We start from the raw sequence: 26,161 nt of genomic DNA, 5'->3' as shown, positions 1-26,161 counted from the left end.
AAAATAAATGTTTTTCCACTTAGGGCTTCTGTACATTCTGCTGCAAAATGGCACTCTTACTTTAATATTGAGACGTTTTTTAATTTACATATGGCTGTAATTTTTCTCAAGTAAGATTTTGAAAGCTGACGTCTTGTTGTAGATGAGTGAAAGGTCTGCTTGAGTAAAATATCTGAATATCTCTTGAACAGACCGATGGTCCGTTGATCAGCATTGATTAACCTGTAATGTTATCTGTCCAGTGGCTACCTGGGTAACCCCCTACATACTAAAAAACAAACCTTTACATTGGTAGAGACTGTAATGTGTCTGTAAGTGTCTAAAATAGTTAAAACTTGGAGGAGTGGATGATTTGAGTTGCTGTAGAGTTACTTTACAAACAATTTTCAATATCCACTCCATAACAACATCTAGTTCTTAGAAATAATAAGTGAGCTGTCTTTTTTAAGCTGCACTGTTCAGTTACACCAGCAGCCTTTTGATGGAGGGACAGTGGTGCATTATTGAAGCCTTTGTGTTGATGCCGTATTGTTTTACTGGGCGGTCTCCTGATTGTGAGCAGGAGGCCGGGGGTATGGAGGGGTGGGCTTGAATGTGTGAATGTGTGTGTGCTGACGTGGACCTTCTGCGATGATTTTCGTTCGGATGACCGGTGTGGCAGGGATCGCAGAAAGAGGAGAGCAAAAGCAAAGAAGACACTGAAAGAGTCACAAAGACAGACTAAAGAAGGATCTATTGAAAAAGAAAGGTTCAAAACAAGAAACAGCAAAGTTTAAAAAAAACAAAGTGGACATCAGAGACAAGGTGAGATTGAGTCGACAAGGAAGCACAGGAACAGTTTGACCCACTGAAATGGAATCAAACAAACTGAGACAAACTTGGGATTATCAGTAACACATCATCTGAGCCGGACTTTCTCAGACATGGTCTAACCTGGGAGTTTGCACATTTACACACGCACACACTTTCTACACACTTACTCACACACACACATTCACGCACGCACACACACACACACACACACACACACACTCAAACATACAAATACACGCGCGCGCACACACACACACACACATCTGGCACATCTGGTTTCCTGTTCTGAGCAGTCTTGGCAGTGGATAGGAGTCAGAATGCAGGAGTCTCCAGGTGCCATGGGAGTAGATGGCAGCTACGCCAGCAACGTTCCAGCCTTTCTCACCAAGCTGTGGACTCTGGTGGAGGATCCAGACACCAACCACCTCATCTGCTGGAGTGCTGTGAGTCTTCTATGCTGAACATTACACCATAGTATCTCTGAGAGGATGTTAGTTTTTACAAACATGTTCCAGTTTCATGTTTTATCTTCCTTGATTGAGGAAACTATTTTCATTAAATTTGCAGAAATTTTAATATAACCATGATTGAAGAAAGAGTTGTAACAAGGCATTAAAGAAATCAAAGTCTCACAAATGAATTTCATGACTTCAACTCAACTTTATTTGTAAAGTGCTGAACATCGTATAAAAAAACAAAGCATAGGAAAGTAACAGACAAGAACATCAACAATTAAAATGAAAGAACAGGTGACAATTATGTACAGCGTAACACAAAATGTACAGAGCTATGGATCTTTGAGTTTGAAGGGTTATTGAAAATTAACTTAGAACTAGAAGTAGAAATGTGTTTTGAGTTGAGTCTTAAAAATAGCAATAGAGGGTGAAAACGGATGTTTTCAGTTAAAGAGTTCCACAATGTTGGTCTCGCAGTAGAAAAAGCCCGATTATCACATTTGTTTCAAGGACTTATCAGGACATACACAAGTTTCAGCAAGATAATGCACATGACACACTTTGTAGGAATTGTAAACTTAAATAGGATGTCTAAAAATAGAATACATTTGAAGCTACAGCATTTTAACTTTACTGCCTAGCAATGATTGTTTATGTGCTGCATGGGCTCAAAGAACATGCAAACTAACCACACTTTCTGCCAGTTAGCCTAGCTAACAGTTAGCCGCACAAACGTTCAGGCCTGTTTGGCTGCTTTCTTAACATGTGTACATGCGTAAGAAAAGTGACCTAGTATTAACTCAGCACTAGCAGTAGTTCTAATCTGTGTTTTATAATATATTTTGACATGAATGTATTTACATTTTGATTTAAGATAAATTAAGGACCTAGAGGAGAATAAGAGGAAAAAAGATGCTGTTTTAGAAACCCAAGATTATCTTGCCTGGTTATTTTGATTGTTTTACAGTTTTATCTTAAGTGTTGAAAGAGTGATGAAATAAATTCTCTGATTATTATATATGTAGAACTAAAAAGGCATACTGAATAAGTACTCCTTTATAGGTAGAAAGCTTGATGTGAAAGTCCTTCAAAAGTTGTGTATTATAAGATGGATGAAGGATGTTTTCTTCTTTCTTTTCTTTTTCTACATTTTACGATTATTTTTATTTATGAAATGTACAGTTCATACAAATAGAAAATTAAAATTAAACTTTTAAATGAAAACTTAGCATGGCGCATATAAGGTAGAGGTAAGCAAAAGCATATTAAATTAAAAATTCATGTTTGATAACTTCCTGATTTACAATCAATAAGCAGTAATTAGGAGGGGATTAAGGGCTCTTAGTTAATGTTAACCTATAGACTATGGTCATATGGAGTAAGGTACTTATAAGCAGGCAGTATGCTACTAATTAGTGGTGGTTTAATGGTGAATATTGTGACCTTAATTTCAAGTGTTACTTTATACTGTATATATATAATATGTGTGCATATAGGTACACTCACCGATATACATGTGCCCACATGTCTACCTCACATGTAAGGATCAGACGTGTGGGTTGAAGAACCCTACAGTGTTCATAAGATGTGGTCAAATGTTTAATAATATCTATTTGTTTGATAAAAGACAGGGCAGGCCTGTAACTTACGATATATTTAATGATGTGGTTATAATTTTCCTTTAATAAAATGAAGATTCTTGAAGAATATAGATTAGCATTCAGAAAATATTGCCCTGACTGTTGTAAAAATTCCTTTCCACCTTTATTAGGGCACTATGGCAGTAATACATCAAGGTAAACCTCGCTTTTATTACTATAATGAAAAGTCAGTAAAGTACATTATAGTTTCCAACTTCAGGGTCAGCCGCCTCTCTGAAGGGTCCCCAAATAATGCAGAGTAACAACAAGGATAACAGTTTGCTTCACAACCTGCAACAATACCTGCATCAAACTTCTTCTTTTTAAATTTTTTTGTTAATCTATTAGGTAATATAGAGTAAGGTACTCATAAGCTCTTAATAATGACTAATAAACAAATTATTGCTACTAATTAGCATGCTTATAAACAATTAAATTGATCCCTCACACTATGATTTTTAAGGTGAATTTTGTCCAGATGATAGAAAACAAAGAGCACATGTTTCTTTTTAAAGTGTTTTTCAGTTTGGGAATCTGTATTGCAGGATTTACTGATTGTAACACAAAGACGAGGGAGCAGGCAGCTTTTCTATTCTTCTTTATAAGATAACAAACACGGAGACAGATGCTGTCCAGTCCCATGACACCTACGGAAAGAGTGTGCAGCATCAGCTGTTGCATTGTCAGACAATTAGTTGGAAACGTTAGCATCACATAATTCAAGGAAATAACAACATCTGATTGGATTGAAGCTATTTTCTATACATTTCACACCTGTTGTGTAAAGGCTTTGTAACCTCCATATCCTTAAAACTCACAAAATACTGCTTTACAGAGTTAAACAAACCTTTTTGCAGATGCTTAGTAATACATTCGTTTCAGGACAGGCATTACTCATCATTCATGATGAGGGAGAGAGAGAGAGAGAGAGAGAGTGATAGAGAGAGTGAGAGAGAGAGAGAGAGAGAGAGAGAGAGAGAGTCTGTTTGGATGACTGAGCTGAACTTGGCTGCTGCTGAACAGATCATGTGTTTCAGGGAGAATCATCTTACCAATCAGCTATAATCATGAAGTGAACATGTGAAAGTTTAAAACAGTGATGAAGAACATTATCTCTGAAGAACTGCCTCTAACAGCAGTTATAGAAAAGCATGAAAAGAGTTGTTTCATTTTCAGCCCTCATACCCTGAAACATAATGTACACCAGTGTTCAAAGAGGGTCGAAGTTCAATGAATGAATAAATTAATATTTTATTTTCGTGTCAGGTCATTTGCAAGAGTTCATACAATAATATCAAACAGCACAAACATCCGAAAAGTTGAGTACTGGGTGCTGGATAAAAAATATCCAAAGACAGAGAAAGACTAAGTCCGCACACCATGATGTCTGATGAATGGCGAGGGCCCGAAACGTTATAAGTGGTGATAATTCCCCATTAAAATTGAATTGGAGCAGCTTCTGGTGTACGGCTTTAGTCATTCCCAGGTCATTAACAACACCAATCCCACATGGAATTATTCTGACACAAGCTGGGAGTCAATCAAATGTTTCAGCATGTCATTTGGCTAACATCACAACAGCATCACTGACATGAACTATCCCCAAAATAATACATATTAAATAAGTTACCAAAGAGCTCACAGGAATAATGAAGTGGAAAAATGATAAATACATTAATTCAAATTTGTGTATAATAATATGTAATATGGAAATTGTGCACATAGACAAACAAGAAAAACTCCAAGGCACTCTATTTCAACCAGCTAAAATGTGTTTTTTTCCAGCGTAGTAACGTGGACGTTAAAAACAAACTGATGCAGTTCACATATCTTATATGTCTTCTTACTGCTGAATGTTGAATTCTAAGATAATTAGTTTCTGTGTCTGTACCTTTAAATATGTAAATGAGCTGACCACGCCCCTCTATAAGGGCTTGGGTGGTTTTGGCTTTTTGTACCATGTCCTATTGTTTGCAGTGAGAAGGCAGACTCAGAGGGCAGAACAAACACCTAGCTGTGGGAGTGTCACCCACATGGGGGAGGGGTTACTGCCCTTTGTGATGTCATGAAGGGAAAATCTCCAAACGGCCTGTTTGAGCACACATTTTCTGAAAAGTGGAGCAGGGAAAAGACGGAGAGGATGGACTTTTCTCATAATTTGGTTGACAGACTAGGGACAAATGTTACTGTTAGAAAAATATGGTGAAGTGAATTTTGCCTAATATGTGACCTTTAACAAGAGTTTCCCTGTTCTCCATTTCAGACTGGCACAAGCTTTCATGTGTTTGACCAGGGACGCTTCGCCAAGGAAGTCCTGCCGAAGTATTTTAAACACAATAATATGGCAAGCTTTGTCCGACAGCTAAACATGTGTGAGTACTCTCTTCATTTCTCTTCCCTTGTTGCCCTTACAAAGTGTTCATGTTGTTATATCAAACATCGCACAAAAAGTAAGGAAATTTGTGTTTGGTAGATTATTTCTTTGTTGTAACAATGCTTCTTTGCAATAAATATTATACCGTTGGAAAGCCTGTTTATTTCCCCTTAAATTGTGCCACATTTGTAAGGAACATACATTTGTGCGATAAGCAGCAGAGCTGAGTATGTGGGTTGCGCCCATGAAAAACCCAGGTGCTGCCAATCAGGTGCGTGATTGGCAGCACCTGTGAGCATGGGCCCTGTTACAGTTGTCAGTTGGTGTCTGCTCCAAGCATGCCATGTTTGACTGATCTGGATAAGGCCCGTGCCATAGGGCTACTTCAAGCTGGTGTTCTGCACAACCAAGTTGCAGCATTATTTGGAGTGAGCCCTAGTACCATCTCCAAACTGAAGGCCAAGTTCCATATAACAGGGGATGTCAGAGACAGGCTGTGAAGTGGGCGTCCCAAGAAGATGACACTCCAAGAAGACCGGTTCTTAACCCTGTCAGCACCTAGGAACCATAGGCAGTCTTCTACAGATTTGCAGTCAAGGTTTGCAGGACGATATGGCCAAAGGCTCTCTACCCAGACAATCTGGAACAGACTGCACGCAGCCAATCTCCGGTCTCATAGGGCCTGCCATGACTGCCCTTCACCGTCAGGCCCGTTTGCGCTGGTGACGGCAACACGTGCACTGGAACCTGAACATGTGGAGGGAGGTTTTGTTCAGCGACCAGGCCAGATTATGCCTACGGCAGTTGGATCTTGGAAGCAGTGTGATGTTGTGGGGTGGCATTTCCCTCACTGGAAAAACAAGGCTTGTCATCATTGGAGGCAATCTCAATTTCACCAAACTCTGTCCTCCAAGATGACAACGCTATGTCATCTTGGACATAGCGTGCCATGCCACAGCAGTGTGTGACCAGGCTGGTGACCAGCATGAGGAGGGGGTGCCAGGCTGTTGTAGTTGTGTATGGTTCTTCCACATGCTGCTGTTTTTTAAATGAACGAATGAATGATGTTAAATTGCCAATATGTCTCGTTTCTTCAGACTTAAATCATCCAATCCACTTAAGCACCAAACAAGAGTCAACAGTAAAATAAGCTGTTTGGCATTGGCAGAGAAGATTTGGCAAGTTTTTCATAGGCGCAACCCACATACTCAGCAGTTTGGTAGAATAATCTACCAAACACAAATTTCCTTACTTTTTCTGTGATGTTTATATCTGTGTGTGTCTAGATGGATTTCGTAAAGTGGTGAACATTGAGCAGAGCGGTCTGGTGAAGCCGGAGAGAGACGACACAGAGTTCCAACATCTGTACTTCCTCCAGGGACATGAACACATGCTGGAACACATCAAGAGGAAGGTATGAACACAAAAACCAGGCAACTAGTACACAACCATGAATCACAAAGTTCTGCATGTGTCAACCTTTAGACCCTTAGAGCAAAAATGTTTAGGCTGAACTGCAGAGATGAATTGTTTTGTGTTCTCAAGCAACACTGGTATCAATGCATCATATTGCTACCAGACCAAAGTGAAAACAAGCTCTGATGTTTATCTGAATCACGGACAGCTCTCTAAACACTCTGGCTGCTGTAGTCTTAGGTGGAGAGATGTCAAAGATGACAGACGATTTACTTCAGCCCATCGAACTTAACTTAATTTTACTTATCTGTTAAATAGGGATTTAAGCCATTAACAATGTGGATACAGAACAAGAGAATTTAAGGTAGAGGGCCGTAGTCATTTATTTTTTGAAGCACATCATTTTACAAGTTCCCTGTCGAATTGTTGGAACAGTTGATTAAAGTGCAGAACAGAAACTACAAACAGAACTTTGCAAAAACAAAGAAATGAACTCCATTAAAGAATGTAAACTTTGAAAGACTACAATGTTTATTTCCATGGATATCCAGACTGTATCTTCATGTAAAATAATCTCTACAGTTTTCTCTGACAGGTTTTTTGGCAAACTTTGGCAAAACTTCCACTCAGAGGAAGGAGTGAGGATGTTAAAACAAGGTCACCGTCTTAGTGGATAAAGTATGCTGATGAGCATCAAAGCACTAGTAACACATGTGATGCAGATAGGAAACATTAGTTACACTGGTTATTGCTCAAAATGAATAGATGGAAAGTGGGAGGAGAGGGTTTAGCATATTCCTGGAAAATTCAAAGAACTGAGACATTTCATTCAATAGCACAAATATCAACCTCATGGTGGTGCTAAAAAAAACAAGTCAATCAGCTTCTTTTGAGAATTCATCCTCTTTTTTCACGTGTTAAAAATTGTGTCGAAGAATCCGACCGCTGTTTAGACCAAAGTTGACTGACCAGAACTGGGATCCAGAGAGCCAATAACAACACTTCAGAAATATAACATTTGTTTGCATATACTTCAGTAACTGAAACAGGCTGTGCGCTCTGTGTTCAGGTATCCATCGTGAAGAGTGAGGAGACCAAAGTCCGTCAGGAGGACCTCAGCAAACTGCTGTATGAAGTCCAGCTCCTCCGAACCCAACAGGACAACATGGAGTGTCAGATGCAGGACATGAAACAGTGAATAGAAACGTTTTTGTGTGTGTGTGTGTGTGTGTGTGTGTGTGTGTGTGTGTGTGTGTGTGTCATGGCCTAACAAGACCATAGCCCTCTGACAAAGTCCTTACCCCTCTGCTACCGTTGATACGTACACACGCAGGGTAAGAGTTCAAAGTTCACCTCATTTCCACATTCTGTAATCTAGCCAACATCTACCAAGTAAGTCAGAGGAAAACTGTTTTGTTAGAGAGGTTACGTTTTTGCCTCATAAAAGAGCCTTTGAGTAGTTTCTAGGTGGTAATAAAACAGATTACCACTGTAACTTTTGCTGCTTTGCTAAAGTGCTCATGATGGATAGGCCGGGTCTTTGTAACATAACAATGAGTAAGGTCTTTTACCTGCTTTTTGTAACATAACAATGAGTAAGGTCTTTTACCTGCTCTTTTCTAACATAACAATGAGTAAGGTCTTTTACCTGCTCTTTTCTAACATAACAATAAGTAAGGTCTTTTACCTGCTTTTTGTAAAGTGTCTCGATAACACTTGTTATCGCCATACAAATAAAAATTGATTGATTGATTGATTGATTGTGATTAATAATGACACCTTTATAAAAGCAAAGAAGACCATCAGAGGCAAGAATGACTATGCTATGTAGATGTTTTAAATGCCTGTTAACCTGCCGCATGGAAGGTGTCAGACAGCGTGCAGCTGATAGAAAGTAAAAAATATGTTTCCATGCCAAAGATTGATTGTGAGGGGAACAGTAGACATTTGAAATAAATAGTTTGTACACTCTGTAAACACTACTTACACAGGTACAAGACAGTTAAATCCTCCTGCTTTGTCCAAAGGCGTCGCCAAAATCGTCACAAACTGAAAATTCCTCACAGGAGCTTTAGATGCTAACGTTTGAAGGGGATAGTTCAGTATTTTTGAAGTGGGGTTGTATGTATGAGGTACTTGTCAATAGTAAGTCTAATAGCCACTAGAGATGTTGGTCAGCGTAGTGAGACAATGGGCACAGAAGCTAGGCTATAGTAGTATAACTGAGCTGAATAACAACGTCAGGGAAAATGTATGCTATACTTGAAAAGTTCACAGCGCTTTACTTTTCCCTTTGTTCAAGCAGTGCTTCTGCCAGCAGCGGAGGTATGTTCTCAACCAATACCAGATCCATTGAAATCACATGAGGAGCAAAATCAATCAATCAATCAATCAATCAATCAATTTTTATTTGTATAGCGTCAACTCATAACAATAGTTATCTCGAGACACTTTACAAAAAGCAGGTAAAATACCTTACTCTTTGTCTGTTAACATTACAAAAGAGCAGGTAAAAAGACCTTACTCATTGTTATGTTACAAAAAGCAGGTAAAAGACCTTACTTATTGCTATGTTACAAAGATCCGGCCTATCCATCATGAGCACTTTTAGCAAAGCAGCAAAAGTTACAGTGGTAAGAAAAAACTGCCTTATTAAAAGGCAGAAATCTTCGGCCGGATCCCCGGCTCATGACGAAACAGCCTTCACAGGCCTAGACTACGCCAAGTTTGGAAAGGGATAGGGGGAGAGATGGGATAAGATGCAGGAAGAGGGATAGGGAGCAAGGGGGTGGGGGGAGGCAAACCGTCCATCAACAATCCGGTGGGGAGGGGGGTTGTTCTGGCAGGCCGTCCATCAACAATCCGGTGGGGAGGGGGTGTGGGGGGGGGGGCTGTTCTGGCAGGCCGTCAACCAATGATCTCGAGGAGCCTAAGAGAGCTCAAGAGCTCCCAGGAAAGTAGGTGGGTTAGTGACTGAGATTTACAGATAGATACATGCAGTAATATGATGTACCGTATATGCACAGAGAGAGAGAGAAAGAGAGAGAGAGAGAGAGAGGAGCTCAAGGTGCCAGTTCCCCCGGTAGTCTAAGCCTATAGCAGCATAACTAAGAGCTGGTCTACACCAGCGACAGCCCTAACTATAAGATTTATCAAAAAGGAAAGTTTTAAGTCTATTTTGAAAAATACAGACTGTGTCTGCCTCCCGGACCCCGGCTGGAAGACGATTCCAAAGGAGAGGAGCCCGATAACTGAAGGCTTTACCTCCCATAGTACACTTAGAGACTGTAGGTACCACTAGCAGGCCTGCATTCTGGGACCGTAATGTTCTCGAGGGGCAGTACGGCACTAGTAGCTCCTTAAGAGAAGATGGTGCCTGGCCATTTAGAGCCTTGTAAGTGAGAAGAAGGATCTTGAATTTTATTCTAGACTGTATAGGGAGCCAGTGCAGAGAAGCCAACACAGGAGTAATGTGGTCCCTTTTCCAAGTTCTAGTCAGTACACGAGCTGCAGCGTTCTGGACTAGTTGAAGAGTCTTTAGAGACTTACCAGAGCACCCTGACAAAAGAGAGTTACAATAATCCAATCTGGAGGTAACAAATGCATGAACTAGTTTTTCTGCATCATTTTGCAACAGGATGTTCCTGATCTTGGATATATTACAAAGGTGAAAATAGGCTGTTCTTGAAATTTGCCTAATGTAAGAGCTAAAGGACATATCTTGATCAAATAGAACTCCTAGATTCCTAACAGTGGTGCTAGATGCCAGGCTGATGTCATTACGGACAGTCAAATCACTAGAAAAAGTCTCTCTGAGGTTTTTAGGGCCTAGCACAATAACTTCAGTCTTGTCTGAGTTAAGTAGCAAAACATTTCTGGTCATCCAGGTCCTAACGTCCTTAAGGCACGTTTCTAGCTGACATAACTGACTGGTGCCATCGGGCTTCATTGATACATAAAGCTGAGTATCATCTGCATAACAATGAAACTGTATGGAGTGTTTCCTCATAATATTTCCCAGAGGAAGCATATATAATGTAAAAAGAATTGGTCCAAGCACTGAACCTTGTGGGACTCCATGGCAAACTTTGGTGTGCATAGAGGACTCATCATTAACATGTACAAAACAAGAAATACAGCTGCTGTTAGCAACTTTCAGTTTGTTTAGATTTTTGTGAATATTTGTCTGTTACAGTCATGAAAAAATAAAATATAAAAAAAGGACGATCTTTTCACCGATGAGCCATCACAATTTCATTTTAGTCCATTTGTAAACCCTTGCTGGAGCAGCAGTAGCTCGGTCTGTAGGGACTTGAGTTTGGAACTGGAAGGCTGTAAATTCAAGTCCAGGTACAGACCAAAGTATGAAATCTGGCCTGGTTAGTGGAGAGGTGCCAGTTCACTTCCTAAGCTGCCCTTATTTTAAACCAAGAACGGTCAAGACCACCACTGACAGGCTATTTTTCCAGGTCATCCCTGTGATTAGAAGTCTCTTTCTAAAACAACATATAACATATAACTTTATTTGTAAAGTAAACGTACCTGGTACGTACTCAGTCTTGCCCTGCCTTGGTCTTGGTCTTGGACCCCTAAATGTCTTGGTCTCTGAGCACTCTGGTCTCAGGTATGTCTTGGTCTCGGTTACTTGTCTGTTTTCTGTCTGAATTATTGTTTTATGGGAACAAGACAGCAAAAGACTGAAACACACAGAATGTATGTAGGTGATATTTTAAAGTTGTAAAAAGTCAAAGTATTTAGGAAACTAACCTCAAAAACTCAGAAACTTAAATGTGAATTTGTCCACTTGAATGCATATTCTAAAGGCAAAATGTAACAATGTTATTCCTCTTGCTAAGTTGGAACAAATCCCCCGGCCTAGCTTTTGAACTGACTTTTTTCTCTGGAGGCCATTGTTGCTGAAAATAGCTGCTGAGTGTCATTGTGTGCAGGAGCTGCTTTGTGCTCAGTATTGTTGCCTAATGAGAGGAGAGAATGTTCACCTGCTCACCTGACTGACACACACACACACACACACACACAGGCACATCAATAAAGCCGTTTTGCTTGGAAAGGATGACCACATGTGAGGGGCATGAAAAAAAAGGTTACAAGATAGTTGGCACACATTAACCAGTCCCTCACTTTATTTCACTCTTGGACACTCGCCACCCATCGTCGTGCGCGTTCTGCCCGCTCGCCTCATAGACTGTAAATATTACGTTCACCTGCCTGGGAGCTGGAGTCTGACGTCACTTTCCTGCGCTGTCCACTTTGTCATTTCGTTTTCGAGTTGCTTTGAATTATGATCACTTTTTAGCACGGCAAGTTCGAAAACGAAAAGCCAAAGACCTTTTCGTTTTCATTTGAATGATGTCATACAATATGCATACATAGAGAGTAAAAATATAATGCAAATTAGATAAATTAATCATCATTTTATTTTTGAGTCAAATAATACACTCATATTCTGAAAATTGAAAAGCATTTCTGTTAATGCAAATTAGCTTTATCATTTGAATTCTGATCACTAATCGCTTCCATACTCTGGTGACTTGGCAAGGTAAATTAAAGCTCTTTGGGGTAACTTTCTGTTTGTGTCGATTTTGGTTCCCATCTGTGGACAGCGCAGTTCATCTCTCTTTTGCTGATCTTGCCCTGTACATGTGCTTTTTAACAAAAAAATCAAATTCTGTTTACCTTTTCTACCAATAGGAGTTTCAAGTCGATGTCATAATACAACATGCGTCCCTCCCATGTCCAAAGATGACCCCGGTTTTCCAGCTTTCAGAACTCTGTGTTTGGAAGCCGGCCTTGTGCTCATGGCTTTACAGGACTAGCCAGTTAGCCCGTTAGCACTAACCACACTTTGACCCCACACTTTGAACCCCTCATTGTTTATTTTTACTGATGACAATATAACCAAAGCCTGTTTCTTCAGTGTGCACATCTACAACCTGCCCCGGATACCTACTTTCATAAAAAATAACTTTTACTAATACTACTAAATCTTGTCCCTGATTGTCTTTTATGTTTGTAGCTTGTAAAGAGGCATCAGTATTCATTTCAACCTTTCCAACTCCTCACAGGAGCTTCAAGGAATCATTTAGAGTGAAATTATCAAAAAGCCCAAATAACTGATATTTTTCAACCAATCAAATTTATTCAGTGAAAAGTTGTGCAATTTAAACCTCACACTTTACAAAACAAACATGGTTATAAAGTGCTTTATAGACAGAATTTGTCCTGGCACGCATTTGCGACCAACTGAAAATGGCTTAGTGGGTCCCGACAAAACAAAGTGAACTGAAGACTGCATGTTTGAATAATCAAAAACTCTGTGTATCGTGAATTTAATCACAAGAAAACTCAGCTTAAAATGGACCCCAGAGATTCTGATGCCTGCCTGCTAGGCAAGCTACCATTTGGGTATTTTTTTCTTTTAATTTAACACTTCCTCTTTTTTACTCTCCACCTCTTTGCAGGCAGAATGAAGTTCTGTGGAGAGAGGTGGTCTCACTGAGACAGAACCACACGCAGCAGCAGAAAGTCATGAACAAGGTCAGTCTTCATATTTGTATGTGTGTGTAAGAATGTGTGTGTCTGGGCATGTTTCCTTCAATATTGCACAGACTATGCTTCTACTCTCTATTAAAAGGGGAGTAACCCATATTGCGTAAACCTTTTTCCATAAACCATAACTATATGTGCTTCTGTAGCTAAAACAACCAGCCAGAGGTCTACAGATATGTACAAATTCATTCACACATAACATTTTTTGTTGCATCATGAGACCCTGTTTCTAATTAAGTGAATTTTTTTCCCCACACAAATAGGATCCATATTATTCTCATGTGCTCCTTTGAAACATACACAAAACACCTGAAAACTTCCAGAAATGATTCCCAAATGGGCTCAATCAGTGTTAGATAATAAGGCACATTTACTAAATAACTGTTCTTTAGTGCAGTACTTAAGTACTTAGTTTATGATTCAGTGCCATAATAATTCACATTTCAGCAAAGAATATTCTTCTTAATCACCCTCCTACTAAAGTTACAAGTTGAATTTGAAATTTAAAACAGACAACTCATCATCATCATCATCAACCGTTATTTAAATGTTGAAAATTATTGAGGTTTCAGTCTTTTACAAAGATGTTGAGATATAGAAATGCACAATTACCACAACTGAAACTAATTTTAAGTTTTTTAAACACACTGAGGCTTCAGTTGATCGTTTTCTTGTAAACTTTAGTTTTGTTTTAATTTCAGTTGATGACAATGTTTTTGTTGATCTAGTTCTGATTGTTTCATTCATTCATGAACAATAGTAACCATGGTAACAAGAAGGCAGCTCATGCTGGTGTTTGAACTTGTCCTGCAACAACATCAGCCTCAGCTGGTCACACAAAGTACGAATTATAATCGTGCAGACCTAGAATACCTTCTTTCATTACCTTGAAAGCAGCCTAGTCCTATGTCACTGCAGGAGATCATACTGGATCGGCCATTAAGGCACCAAACAACAATCACATGTCAGAGTGTTTGTAGTCTGGAAACTCTGACAGGATATTAGATCCACAAAGGAATGAACAAATATATATATATATATATATATATATATATATATATATATACCCTAAACACTTTAAATTGTTGTCTTGAAACTATGATCAGAAATTATGGGGCTTCCATGTTTTTTCCATTCTTGGTGGGTGGGTGTGTGTGTGTGTGTGTGTGTGTGTGTGTGTGTGTGCGTGCGTGCGCACGGGGAGGATGCTGATTCATGCTGTGCTTATTCTCTCTTTGCCAGCTGATCCAATTTCTGTTCAGCCAGATGCAGTCCAACACACCCAGCACTGTTGGCCTAAAGAGAAAGCTGTGAGTACACACACACACACACACACACACACACACACACACACACACACACACACACACACACATACACAAACAAAAATGCACATACACACACACAGCAGGGCAATCAACAAAAGTGACACAAACAGGGGCAGAGGGAAGGGCTGGCTCAGCTGACAAACTGAACAATCTAACTCAACACGCGCTGTGAATGGAGACAAGTGCTGAATCAGTCACTCAGACACAAACACACACACACACACACACACACACACACACACACACACACACACACACAAACACACACACACACATTCACGCCCAGTGAAGGCAGAGTGGAGTGCATGACCCTGCTACAGCCTGTGTGTTTAAAATGCTGGTTCAGCTTTGCTGCTGAGTGTGAACAAGGCCGACATGAGAAAGGAGAGGCATGCTGGAACACAAAGTGCTGTAGAAAGTGTATTTCAGGGTCAGTGTGCTTCCTGGAAAAGTTGCAATTTTGCCCCATGTTTAAATCATGGTCATGTATTACCTTTAGGCTTTAACAGTGAATGTCCACCATCTGTGTTTATAATGATACGTCCAACTCACGATGTGATCATATTATGATATGAGTTTACCTGAATACTCCAAGATTTTTATAGAGAAGTGAGACTGAAGTACGATTCTGTCTATTCAATACTCTGATATCCTTGAAAAAGAAACAATCCTTACAAATTGAAGTAATACATTTTAATTTTAAAGTTACATAGATAAAAATAAATCTATTTTTTTTGGTATAAAAAGTGACATTGATCACATGTTACAAACTGACCTTTTGGACGGTTGATTTTAAAATTTAAAAAAAGGATTTTAAAACAAAGCCCAAATCAAATAAAAGCAGGTTTAGCACAAATCTTTTTGAATAAACGGACTCTGACTAAGACCATGCTTGGGCTTAGAAGTGTTTAGAGCTGAAAGCTAACATCAGCGGGGCGTACTAACAAAGTCACAATTACATTGTTAGCAGTTTGTCTAACACAAGCATGCTAATATTTGCCTATAAGAAAATCAGAAAAGCCATTCCAGGACTTGCACTAGGTCAGGATGGCAGAAAAGAAAGATGAAAAAAACGAGGAGCTGGCTCAGGCATTTTACCCCAACAACAACTTGTTGTTGAGAATAACAATGTAGGCGTTGATGACCTTTAATAAAAGCTGTAATGTCAAATAGACAGTCAGAGTCAACTGCTGTCAAAGATTGACAGCAGTGATATCAATAAGAATGAGGTAGATACTGTCAGGTAAGTGTAGCAAACTAGATTATAAAGACCTTTTTGATTTAATTAAACAAACACAATCAACAGGCTGCAATCAACCTGAACAGATGTTGGGCAAATTAAGATTCCATCTGTAATAGTTTTTCCCCATGAATGCTAGTAATTGATGTTTTGCTGTCCTTGACTTTGTAGCTGACATGAAGTGTAACTGATGGAAAAACAAATGTTCCCTCCAGGCCCTTGATGTTGGACGATGGCTCTCCCAGTCCTCCTGCCTCTAAATTCAGCCATAGTCACCCAATGGAGGCCATGCACGAGACCTTCTACATCCAGTCGGTGAGAAAATCTGACATGACAAAAACACAATGTATGTAACACAGCCAACTGTTTCTCCAAATCCACCCCATGACAAGCTGTCATCTTCACCAGTGGATGTGCAGCCAGTAATGGCACACACAAGCATGAAGGGCTGAGCAGCAGCAGCAGAGTAGTTTTTATTGCACTTGATTGGCCAGGACATGCGTTTATTTATTTTTTTACAATTGGTTTGACATTGCGTAATAAATCTCAGCGCTAACATTACCCACATAACAACTGTTACGTTTCTGCAGGTCGCGTGATCTGAAGGACACAGGTCACGGACAGGGAAACTAACAAAAAGAAAATTGCACCTTCATAAAACAACAAAAATAAGGCATTTGGCCTTAGGTGGAGTGGAGTTATAAGGCTCCACAGCCACCCACTACTTCTACTAAAAGACAGTAGACGAACTAAAGAAATTGGGCTCAAATAAAAGTGGAGTCTGATCAACCCTCTCAAAAAACCTCTTTCCTACACACACACACACACACACACACACACACACACACACTCTTATAAAACTCGAACTCTTTAGGCTTGTTAGAAGCACTGGAGGTCACAAGCTACCTTAAATGAGAAAATCTCAAAAACAGTTAGAAGGTAACCTCTGATACTTTCAGAGAGTTGCTATTGTAAACACAAGATTATAGATAACATAGTTAGAACTTAGAAGTGTTTTATGGATTTGAGTTTCCAGAGACTTTAAGTTCAGTATGCAGGTATGAAACTATTAGAAAAAAAATAATTCCACAAATGATTTTCCTGCAATAGTATCAGGGCTCATTGCCTCTCTCAGTGATGTGTCATGGTTGGAGCTGTACTAAGTAAACTACTGAGCTGCTGACCTTTCACACTCAGCACAGACAGTGCTGGCAGCCCCGAGCCAAAACACATCAACTTTAAAGTTACTGCCTGGCCTTCCTGAGTTCTTGGCCACGTTGAGATTTACAATTAATCTTTGAACCAGTTGATTTAATACACAATCATTTTTTATAAGTCAACACTTTCTACTGCAAATCAATACCTTTATGTCAGATTAAATCTACATTTCTAGTGTACTTAAAATGTCGCTAGTCCAATATGTCAAAGTTAATATATTATCTAAACATAAGTCATTTTAACCTGCTGCCACCAGTCCTACCGGTATGTTTTACTACCACTAGAGGGAGGCAGCTTGCAATGATTTGAAGGATGATTTGCTGCCCAAGAGCATCCATTATTAGAGGCAGGACCTAAAGCACTGGATTGAGCTGATTTCATTGATTTGATGTTATAATTTAATATAGAATATGACCGACATGATCCTTGATATAAATGTGGAAACTAGACCCTTCTGTGTCAGCTCCAAAGAAGCCAATGGTGGTAGTGTAGCCTATCTTCAAGTCAAGTTCCTATGAGAAGAAGATATAGAAGATATCCTTTATTCATCCTGCAAGGGGAAAATTAATTTTACATCTGTTGTTGAACATGCTTCACACTCATAGGCACACAAACAGGATCCTATAGAAATACACTAATGGAGAGATCTCAGAGTGAGGGGGCCTCCTGAGCTTTTGTGGGGGTTCGGTACCTCGACAATGCTCAACTACCAGACCGATTTCAAGACTTGATCCTCATCAGGACTTGAACTCGCGACCATCCAGTTCCCAACCCAAGTCCCTATGATATTAAAAAAGTAGTTTGTTTAGGAATGAATGAATATTTTGTTTCTTTATGGTTTCATAGTTATTTAGATTCCTCTGTCAACTGTTTACTATATAAACATTTAAAAAACAAAGTTTTACATTCAACTGTACTCATATGCTGAGATAGAAATTTCTGCGTTAATCAGCTGAATGAGACTATTTGACCCCCATTGAATGCATACATATTCCTTTTTTCTAATTTGGTTTAATTTCAGTTCATTTATTTATTAAAATTCCCATTAGCCACATCATCATTTAGTTAACAACAACAAGATGTGGTTTAAACTCATACATATTTTTCTTCACTAGGGAGAGCTAGTGAGCAAAAAAAACATTTATCTTTTGCTTTCTCTCCAGCTTGTTTACGATTGTCACATTCCTTGGGCTGTGTAGTTGTCTGTTTCTGTGTGAGAGAGTGCTCTAGGGGTTTTAAAGCCCAGATAAGACCAAGCTAAGGTGCAGTTATTCCCGCACTCTGGATTATGTTTTACATAATATTACTTTGACTTTGGCTCCATGTTGACGTTAGTACAACTTCCATATTAACTCTTAATGGAACTACATTTCTGGAAAACATGTTCATATGGGATTTTTCCTCCCAAAGGTCACATTTTTGGTTTGATTTTTGACCGATATCTTTAAAATGAGAGACTCTTACATATCATTTAGGGAGTTATTAATAACAGAGAGCATTTTTACAACAAAAGAAGATTTTGTTCACACTAGTCTTCTCTTCCTCTTCGATAGCCATCCAGTGACACTGCTTCCTGCTCTACCAGCGGGCTGACAGGAGGACCTATCATATCAGACGTTACTGACATGTCTCAGGCCAGCATGGCCCTCCAAATGCAACCTGATGAGACCAGGTGAGGGATAACAATCAAGGCTCCTGTTATTAACAAGTCATTTATCATCAAAACAACATCTGCAGCATCTGACAACCACACAAGTATCCCCATGACATTTCAAATATGTCAAACACATTTGGAAACTGAACACAAAGTGGTGTATAGTATAGTATGATGATATGAGATATGAGAGTGAGTGCACAAAACTGATCCTGTTTGCCTCACTTGTAGTGCTCTCTGCCTGAACACCTTGTCGGTTTAACTTCTTTTAATTCTCATTTTGTGACTGCACCTTTAGGGAGAAGTGCATGATGCTCATCAAAGAGGAGCCTGTGAGTCCAGGAGTGAGAGGAGCAGGGAAAGGAGGCGCAGTGGGGGGAGGCGAGGCTGTAGCACTGACCTCATCCTGTGAGGTGTGCTCCTCTGAACCTCCAGTCCTACCTGTCGCAATGGTCCAGTCAGTTCTGGAGGGGAGGGGCTCTGTGGTGGAGAGGAGGAGTAAGAGACCTGCTCTGGAAAGGTGGGTGCCAACATCAAACCACAGGTGGACACAGACTTCTGAAGAGACACAAAAGCTGCACTGGATTAAAGTGACCCTGTGTTTATTTACTATTATTATTGTATATGTTTGTGTGTGAAGAGTGGAGGTTTCAGATGCAGTGGAGAATGTGGATATGAGCCTGGAGGAGCTCCAGCAGCTGCTGCTCAGGAGCCATCAGCAGAATGCTGTGGAAGCTGGGTCCAGTGCTGTTATGGATGTGAGGAGATTTGCAGTTTACACAAACACACACCAGTATAGTGCATACAAACTTGAATAAAGCTAATATTTCAAATTCTAAACCTGTAGATGTATCACAGCACACAGTAGCCAATAACTTCAACTATCTATTGTCCTGTCCAGTCATTCTTTCTGATTCTTTGTTTCTCTCTCCTTCTCTTCCTGTAGCCCTTCAGTTTAAGCCTGCCTCTAACAGAGTGGAACTTCACAGAGATGGAGTCCAACCTCAAATCAGTAAGTGTGAAAACTGTACACATGTGATAAACTACAGTACCTGCGATAGTATGATATACAGCAGAAAACAGTGTCATGCAGGACAACTTGATTTCAAATGCTTCAAACTACAGTAAAGACTTTTCTTCATGAAGTTGATATGGGGAAGATGTTGAAAATAGTTTTCTATCTAAACACAAGGAGCAACATTAGTTTTCATTTAAATCAGGAGAGACTTCATTAAGATTAGACTCCATGATGATCACTTCATGTACTCAGAGGGGTAATGAGGCCAACAGCAGGATAGGAATTCAATTTGTGTTGTGCCAATTTAATGGCTGGTTGCATGATTGGTAGAATCCGGTTGCAATATGAACAAAGTGCATGGTTTTGATTGGTAGAAATGATGCAGAGCTAATCTAATCTTTAAACCAATACAAAAAATGATCAAACCTTGTGCATATATCCTGCCCAATGATTACACCCTCTTGAAGCAGATAAAAACTCCTTGTAAGACATCCTGACCTTAATAATGCTGTACATCAGTGCTTCCCAAAGTGTGGGCCGCGGCCCCCTGGTGGGCCGTGTGGTTACTTCAGGTGAGCCGCGCAAAGGCCTCCACCAGGTATAAAAATAAAAAAAAGTATCACAATATGATTTACCATGAGCCAACTCTTTAAGTGATTAGTAAGGCTTGTCATGACTATTCATGGACATCATATCACATGATATTTTACTATCTGTTTAGTAAACTTTTGTGTCTATATTCGCATAAGATCATGTTGTCATGTCCAATATTTTACCCTTACTGAAAGTGGGAGCTGCAGTCAAAACTTTTATTTTATAACGGGCCCCGCAGTCATTTTATATTTCAAAGTGGGCCGCGACAGTCTTAAGTTTGGGAAAGGCTGCTGTACATGATACTCTATGAATAGCTTTTTCCTGAAATAGATTTTTTAATGAAATCTTTTTGTTATTACCAGTCACTTCAATTCGTGACTGAAATTAAATCAAATAGTTTTTAATGCAGCTTCAAAAAAAAAAAATACAGATACCAGTTTTCAACTTGATAATGTAACAGCACTAACAGTGACTGCACAACATTGCAAAAGGACATTGCTAAAAGCCCCCCCAACCCCTTCAGCTTAGTTTGTACTTTAAATGTCAGAGAGCCCAGTGCTAAACCTGCATGTTGACAATGAAGCCAATGATGTAATTAAAGTCCAATTTCCTGCCCACCCTGCCTTGAATATACACAATGTTAATGCTGATCAATCTATCTGTCATATTGTGGAGATTAAAAAGCCTTTAACGTGGCCCACCTTTTGAAAACTCCTGCACAACCACCAACAAGTGTTGCAGGAAGAGTACAAAAGACGTCCAGCAACAAAAATAAAAAAACATGGTGTCTGCATTTTAAGGATTTCATTTCAGAGCTAAGAGAGGTGAGGTAGGAAATTGTGCTTGTTAAGCAAAATGAAACAGAATGTCAAACTTTGTGTGTGACTCCTGCTGTGTGTAATGTCCTAATCCAGTGCTTCCCAAAGTGTGGGCCACGGCCCCCTGGTGGGTCGCATGGATACTGCAGGTGGGCCCCAAGGAGACATTTTCTTTGGGATTATATATAATATATAATAATATTTATAATATAAATATGTGATTAGTAGGGTATGTCATGACTATACACAGACATTATCTTCAAATTGTATTTTATTATTGATTCAAACTGGGGGGAAAAGTTGTTCAATTACTGAAGAATTTCAGTTTTTACACTTGCAGATAGGGAAAGGTGTTAAAGTAAGTGTATTGTTAAAAGCAAAAAGCTACAGAGTCATTGGAAAAACTGAGTAAATAAATCATGCACTCTCTCACCAGAGAGATTAAATATGGCGTCAGGAGTCTTCAGACATGTGTGGAGCGATGACAAGACTGCAAGCTTCTGCAAAATATTTCATGTAACAAAAAGGAATTGACAGGTTTTTATCATGTTTGAAATTGGTTATCAATGGCTTATTTGTTAGTTTAAACTCCCTAAACAGTAGTAGACAGAAATGTCCAGTCATTCTTTTAGTCTTTGGCTGAAGTTTTAAAAAAAATTGTTGTGAAGAAGAAGCTGGTGTTTGGATCTTTCTTCTTCTTCTTTTTAATTGTAGGGCGTATTCTGGTTTAGGAGCTATGATGACTTCATCATTAGGGAGAACAGTGGATAGAGTCTGAAACGGGGATGAGAGAGTGGGGAATGACAAGGGTCAGAGTGAAACCCGGGCCGCCTGCTTTGAGGACTAAAGCCTCTGTACATGGGCAGCCCGACACAACCGCTAGGCCATCTATCTTTTTATACTTAATTTCTTGTGCTTCTTTAAAAGTGGATTATTACTTAACAGCCACTCCTAAACACATACAAGGCATGACCATGCATCATCCAGTGCTGTAATTACCTCTTTAAAAAAGGCTGATTTATTTTTGTGTGATCCAAATAACTAATCCTAAAGAAAGCTAATTATTCATTTTTTCTATTTGGTTCTGTTTGTGCAGCTGACTGTCAGATCTGATAGTCCTTATTTAGAGTGTGTGCTGCTGTTTTATTTCCTGTTACAGTCTGTGAGTCTGTGTGGTGCCTTGTTTAATCTGCATGCTCTGGTCATCTATCATACATGTACATTCTGTTCCATTAACACAAAAAGAGTCCGAGCCAATCTTTAGGAGCTTTTGGGATCAAAAGTGAACTCTAATATCGGAGCTATCAGAAAGTATTATATTACAGTATGTTGTACCCTCTGCTCTCCCTCGATATACTCAAAATTCATCTTCTGACTTTCTCTGGCTAACTTTACATACTAAAGAAATCCCCCCCCCCCCCCCCCCCATGCTCAGACATTGATGTCTTAGGTCTGTCTTTAAAGTGGTTCATTCAAAGGCAATTCCATCCCCTCTTGTATTAATGTCTCTCCAATCACAGTCCGGGGTCAAGGGAGAAACCATTCCTCTTTTCCCTTCTTCTTTGTGTTCCCTGCCTGTGCCCCCCCCCCCCCCCCCCCCCCTTTATCTGTCTCTCTTCATCTCCGGCCTCTTCATAACTGCTGCTTTTACCCTTTCACCTCGCCATCCTCTCTGTTGTAGCTGGACTTCACTTCTATCAGAGAGACTATGCACTGTCAAGTAGCTTAGATATATTTGAATATCTTAAATGTTTAATATGCAGCATTTTAAAGATTCATATATCTGATATTTTATACATCCTAACTAAATATATTGTTATGTAATGACTTTCTATTAAAAAAAAAAGAAGAGTGAAGTCAAACTCCCCTGTGGGTTTGTTGTTCTCAGCTCTGAGTTCACACTGACTGGACAGTGATTCCTTCAGCTTGATTTTTGATTTGCTCAGAGACTCAAACATGTTTCATACATGTCTCCTTGGCCTGAACCCAGTGGTGATTCTGGCGTCTTTAACAGTCCCCAAACCCCTACTGGTCCGGGGCCCCAAGCAGCGGCCTGCCTTGTCTGTTGACAAGCAGTGCCTTTGCCTGGACCCCTCCCTTTCCAACTAACCCTGCCATGATCAACTGCAGGTGAACCAACAGAATGTCCAACCCAAGATCTTTGTCTGGTGTAAAATGCTTATATAAGAAATAAGAACATCTTTGGGCTGCATATCAGAAGGAAAATCCATCCTACAGACAGCCGTAGTGTGAAGGGAGGGGCGGGGAGTCGTTGCGCTCAGAGAGTTATATTTGGTCTGAGAGACTAGTGCTCAAGTGCGACATCTACTGGATTGAAAGTCATGGGTAACACCTGAAATTAATGTTAATATGCTTTTCAATTAACACTCAAAGGTTCCAAACACTAAAGACTGGACTGAATGCGCTCAAATCTACCTGGTTTATATAAAAACAAAATAAACTGTTTGGTTGGGCATGTGTATGTGGCTTAATGTGATGAATGATATTCTTTTGTTTAAAAAGAAGCTCGTTGTACAAGGTGCAAAGACAGTAGAGTCCTTCTAATTCTAATTCTAATAATAATCCTGAAGAGTGATACGGTTCATATCAGGTCAGAGATTTTCGGTGGTTGTGAACACATTGAGCTACGTTGGAAGATTTCAACATCATCAAAGGACAACAAACTTGAAGATGTCAGATTGTCCTGTCAGAGCTGGATGATTCTCTAGAACTTGAAGTATTAGTTTATTATTCGTTTAAATAACTTTAAAAAAAAACCCTAACCCTAGAGGGAGAGAGGGTGAGGGAGCATGCCATTAGACAACCAAAACTTAATTTGATCATCTGTTCAAATGTAATTAAGTTCACCAGTGAAGTCTTAAAGCAACACAGCATACTGCAACATCTGTTTACAGAAATCTGTCTTACCACTGCTCTGGTCAATAATATCTATAAATTAGTAAGAATATTTGGTTTGCAAATTGCTGTCAGTTTAAGAGTAAAATAATCTAAAAACATACTGAGCTGCTAAAACACTAAAATTAATGAATAACATCTGAATTTGTGGAGCAAAACAGGGAAATGCCCCAACCCTGACTGACTTCCTGTCGGGATGTCATCTTTTTTTCCAGGTTAAATCATTCCCTTAAAAAGAAATCTGTCCCAAAACAAGTCCATAACATAATCCTTCCCCCCCAGAAACCTTCACAGTTGAGATGGTGTTATTCGGAGGGAAAGCCTTACCCTCTTCCCCTCCACATATTACACTGATCACTGTGGCCTAACAGTTCTGTGTTGTCTTATCCAGGCAGAGAATCTCCCTCAAAAGGTTTTTGTCCCGGTGATCAGCAAATATTTATTCTTGTTTTTTTCTTGTCAATCTTAAAGTAGTGCTTCTCCTGTGAATTAAATCCTTTAAAGCCTCGGCAATGAAAGATGTTCTTTGAAAAAAGCCCCCAAAAAAAGATTGACTGAGCACAAATGCTCAACTGTTTGTTATCAAATCAAAACTGAGCAATTTAAGTACTGAGCGTGTGTGTGTCGTGTTCTCCATCCACAGTACATGTTCCAGAACCAGGAAGCCGAGGCCTTTCCACCGACCAGCTGTGAGGAACAGTGATCAATCTTTGATCATCTTTTCTAAAGGTGAGAATAACCTCGCTTGATTGTAGTGTGAATTGGTCATTGTAATAACAGTTGAAGGTCATTCTTATAGTCATACAGAGTTAGGTCAGTAAATGATGAGACTGATGACAATATGGCAACAAACCACAAGATCTTTCCTCAAGAGACAAGAGCCTCATTCCTGCTGATTTATCCTCATATGGGGTAATAATGAATATTTCCAGCAGCAGCAGGATTAGTGTATGCAGGACTAAGTCAGGTCAAATTTTAATTAGTGTTTGTGATGCGTTTTGGACAGCAAAGCATCATGGGATATGTCTGGTAAAAGAAACATTTCCTACACCAAAGAAGCACTCCTTAAAAACAGCTTATTTATTAGAGATCAACCCATCTGTTTTTTCTGGAAAGTCACATACTACTTGGTAAAAAACATGATGTCATTGCCGTGGTAACAAACATTACACAGATGCTTTTAGACAGGTGTACAATTCTCATTTGATTAGCGTTCAAGTTCCCATGGAACAGAGCTTCAGGAGCATCCAGCCACGGTGAAGTATTGAAGTATTTCCACTAAATACAGATCGAACCTATCACAAGATTGAAGGTGGGACATAAAGTTGGGATGAAATTGATTGGGTCGTAAGCGTCGACAAAGCTTTTTAACTGGTCGAAAAATGAGCAACGCCTCTGAGTGCAGGATGAGTCTTTAGACAGTTGTAACATTTTACAGGAAGATAAACTACGCTTATTTTGATGTAAAAAATACTCAGCTAATAATGTATTTAAATATATTTTGACATCAATAGCCGTATGTTTGGACAGTTGATGATTACTATAATCCCTTAAACTTGACTAAAGGCCAAAAGGAGTGCCAGTCTATAAATCATAATCGGTTTGTTTGGTAAGACAAAAGGCATGTAATAAACCTGAAAAAGACTGACAGACAATGATACCCACGAGTGCACAATCCACATGTGGCCGTTGAATAGAGATGAATGACGGTCTAAAGCAGTGTATTTATGTTTCTCCGACCAGCGAAAGAGGTCAACAGTAAGCAAACAATACAGGAAATTAAACTACAATTCCCAAGGACCCTCACTCCATATCATTACTAAAAATACAAATGGTTTCTTTGACTAAAGTTTGTTGTATTGAAGTTTCTTGGAGCACAGATTGCCAAGCGGTTAGGTCCCACCCCATATATGGAGATTAATTCTCCAAGCAGACGGCTCCGGTTTGAGTCCAACCTGTGGCTCCTTTCCTGCATCTTGTTCCCCAAACTATCTCCCAGTTTTTCCTTCTCCCAAGGCTGAAAGTCCTGAAATAAATCTTAAATGTTTAATATGTGATTGTCACACTTAAATGTAATATAAATCAAGTCTATCCTCTGAAAATAACT

General features: G+C 39.5%; 1 protein-coding gene across 1 annotated transcript in view; it reads left to right on the top strand.

Moving 5' to 3' along the window:
* Positions 1-666: 666 nt before the first annotated feature.
* Positions 667-26,161, top strand: part of hsf4 (heat shock transcription factor 4) — a 28,874-nt gene continuing 3,379 nt past the window's right edge. The window contains exons 1-12 of the mRNA XM_020640460.2: positions 667-1,256; positions 5,172-5,280; positions 6,569-6,696; positions 7,768-7,892; positions 13,181-13,256; positions 14,511-14,578; positions 16,052-16,151; positions 18,608-18,726; positions 19,007-19,228; positions 19,349-19,466; positions 19,655-19,720; positions 24,698-24,783. Coding sequence (XP_020496116.1) covers positions 1,131-1,256; positions 5,172-5,280; positions 6,569-6,696; positions 7,768-7,892; positions 13,181-13,256; positions 14,511-14,578; positions 16,052-16,151; positions 18,608-18,726; positions 19,007-19,228; positions 19,349-19,466; positions 19,655-19,720; positions 24,698-24,757 — 1,317 coding nt within the window. The 5' untranslated portion in view covers positions 667-1,130 and the 3' untranslated portion in view covers positions 24,758-24,783. The remainder of the gene's footprint in view (positions 1,257-5,171; positions 5,281-6,568; positions 6,697-7,767; positions 7,893-13,180; positions 13,257-14,510; positions 14,579-16,051; positions 16,152-18,607; positions 18,727-19,006; positions 19,229-19,348; positions 19,467-19,654; positions 19,721-24,697; positions 24,784-26,161) is intronic.

The sequence above is a fragment of the Labrus bergylta genome, chromosome 7 (genome assembly GCF_963930695.1).
Source record: "Labrus bergylta chromosome 7, fLabBer1.1, whole genome shotgun sequence".
Classification (NCBI taxonomy): Eukaryota; Metazoa; Chordata; class Actinopteri; order Labriformes; family Labridae; genus Labrus; species Labrus bergylta.
The sequence above is the reverse complement of the archived record's forward strand: the minus strand, read 5'-3'. Positions and strand labels throughout refer to the sequence as shown.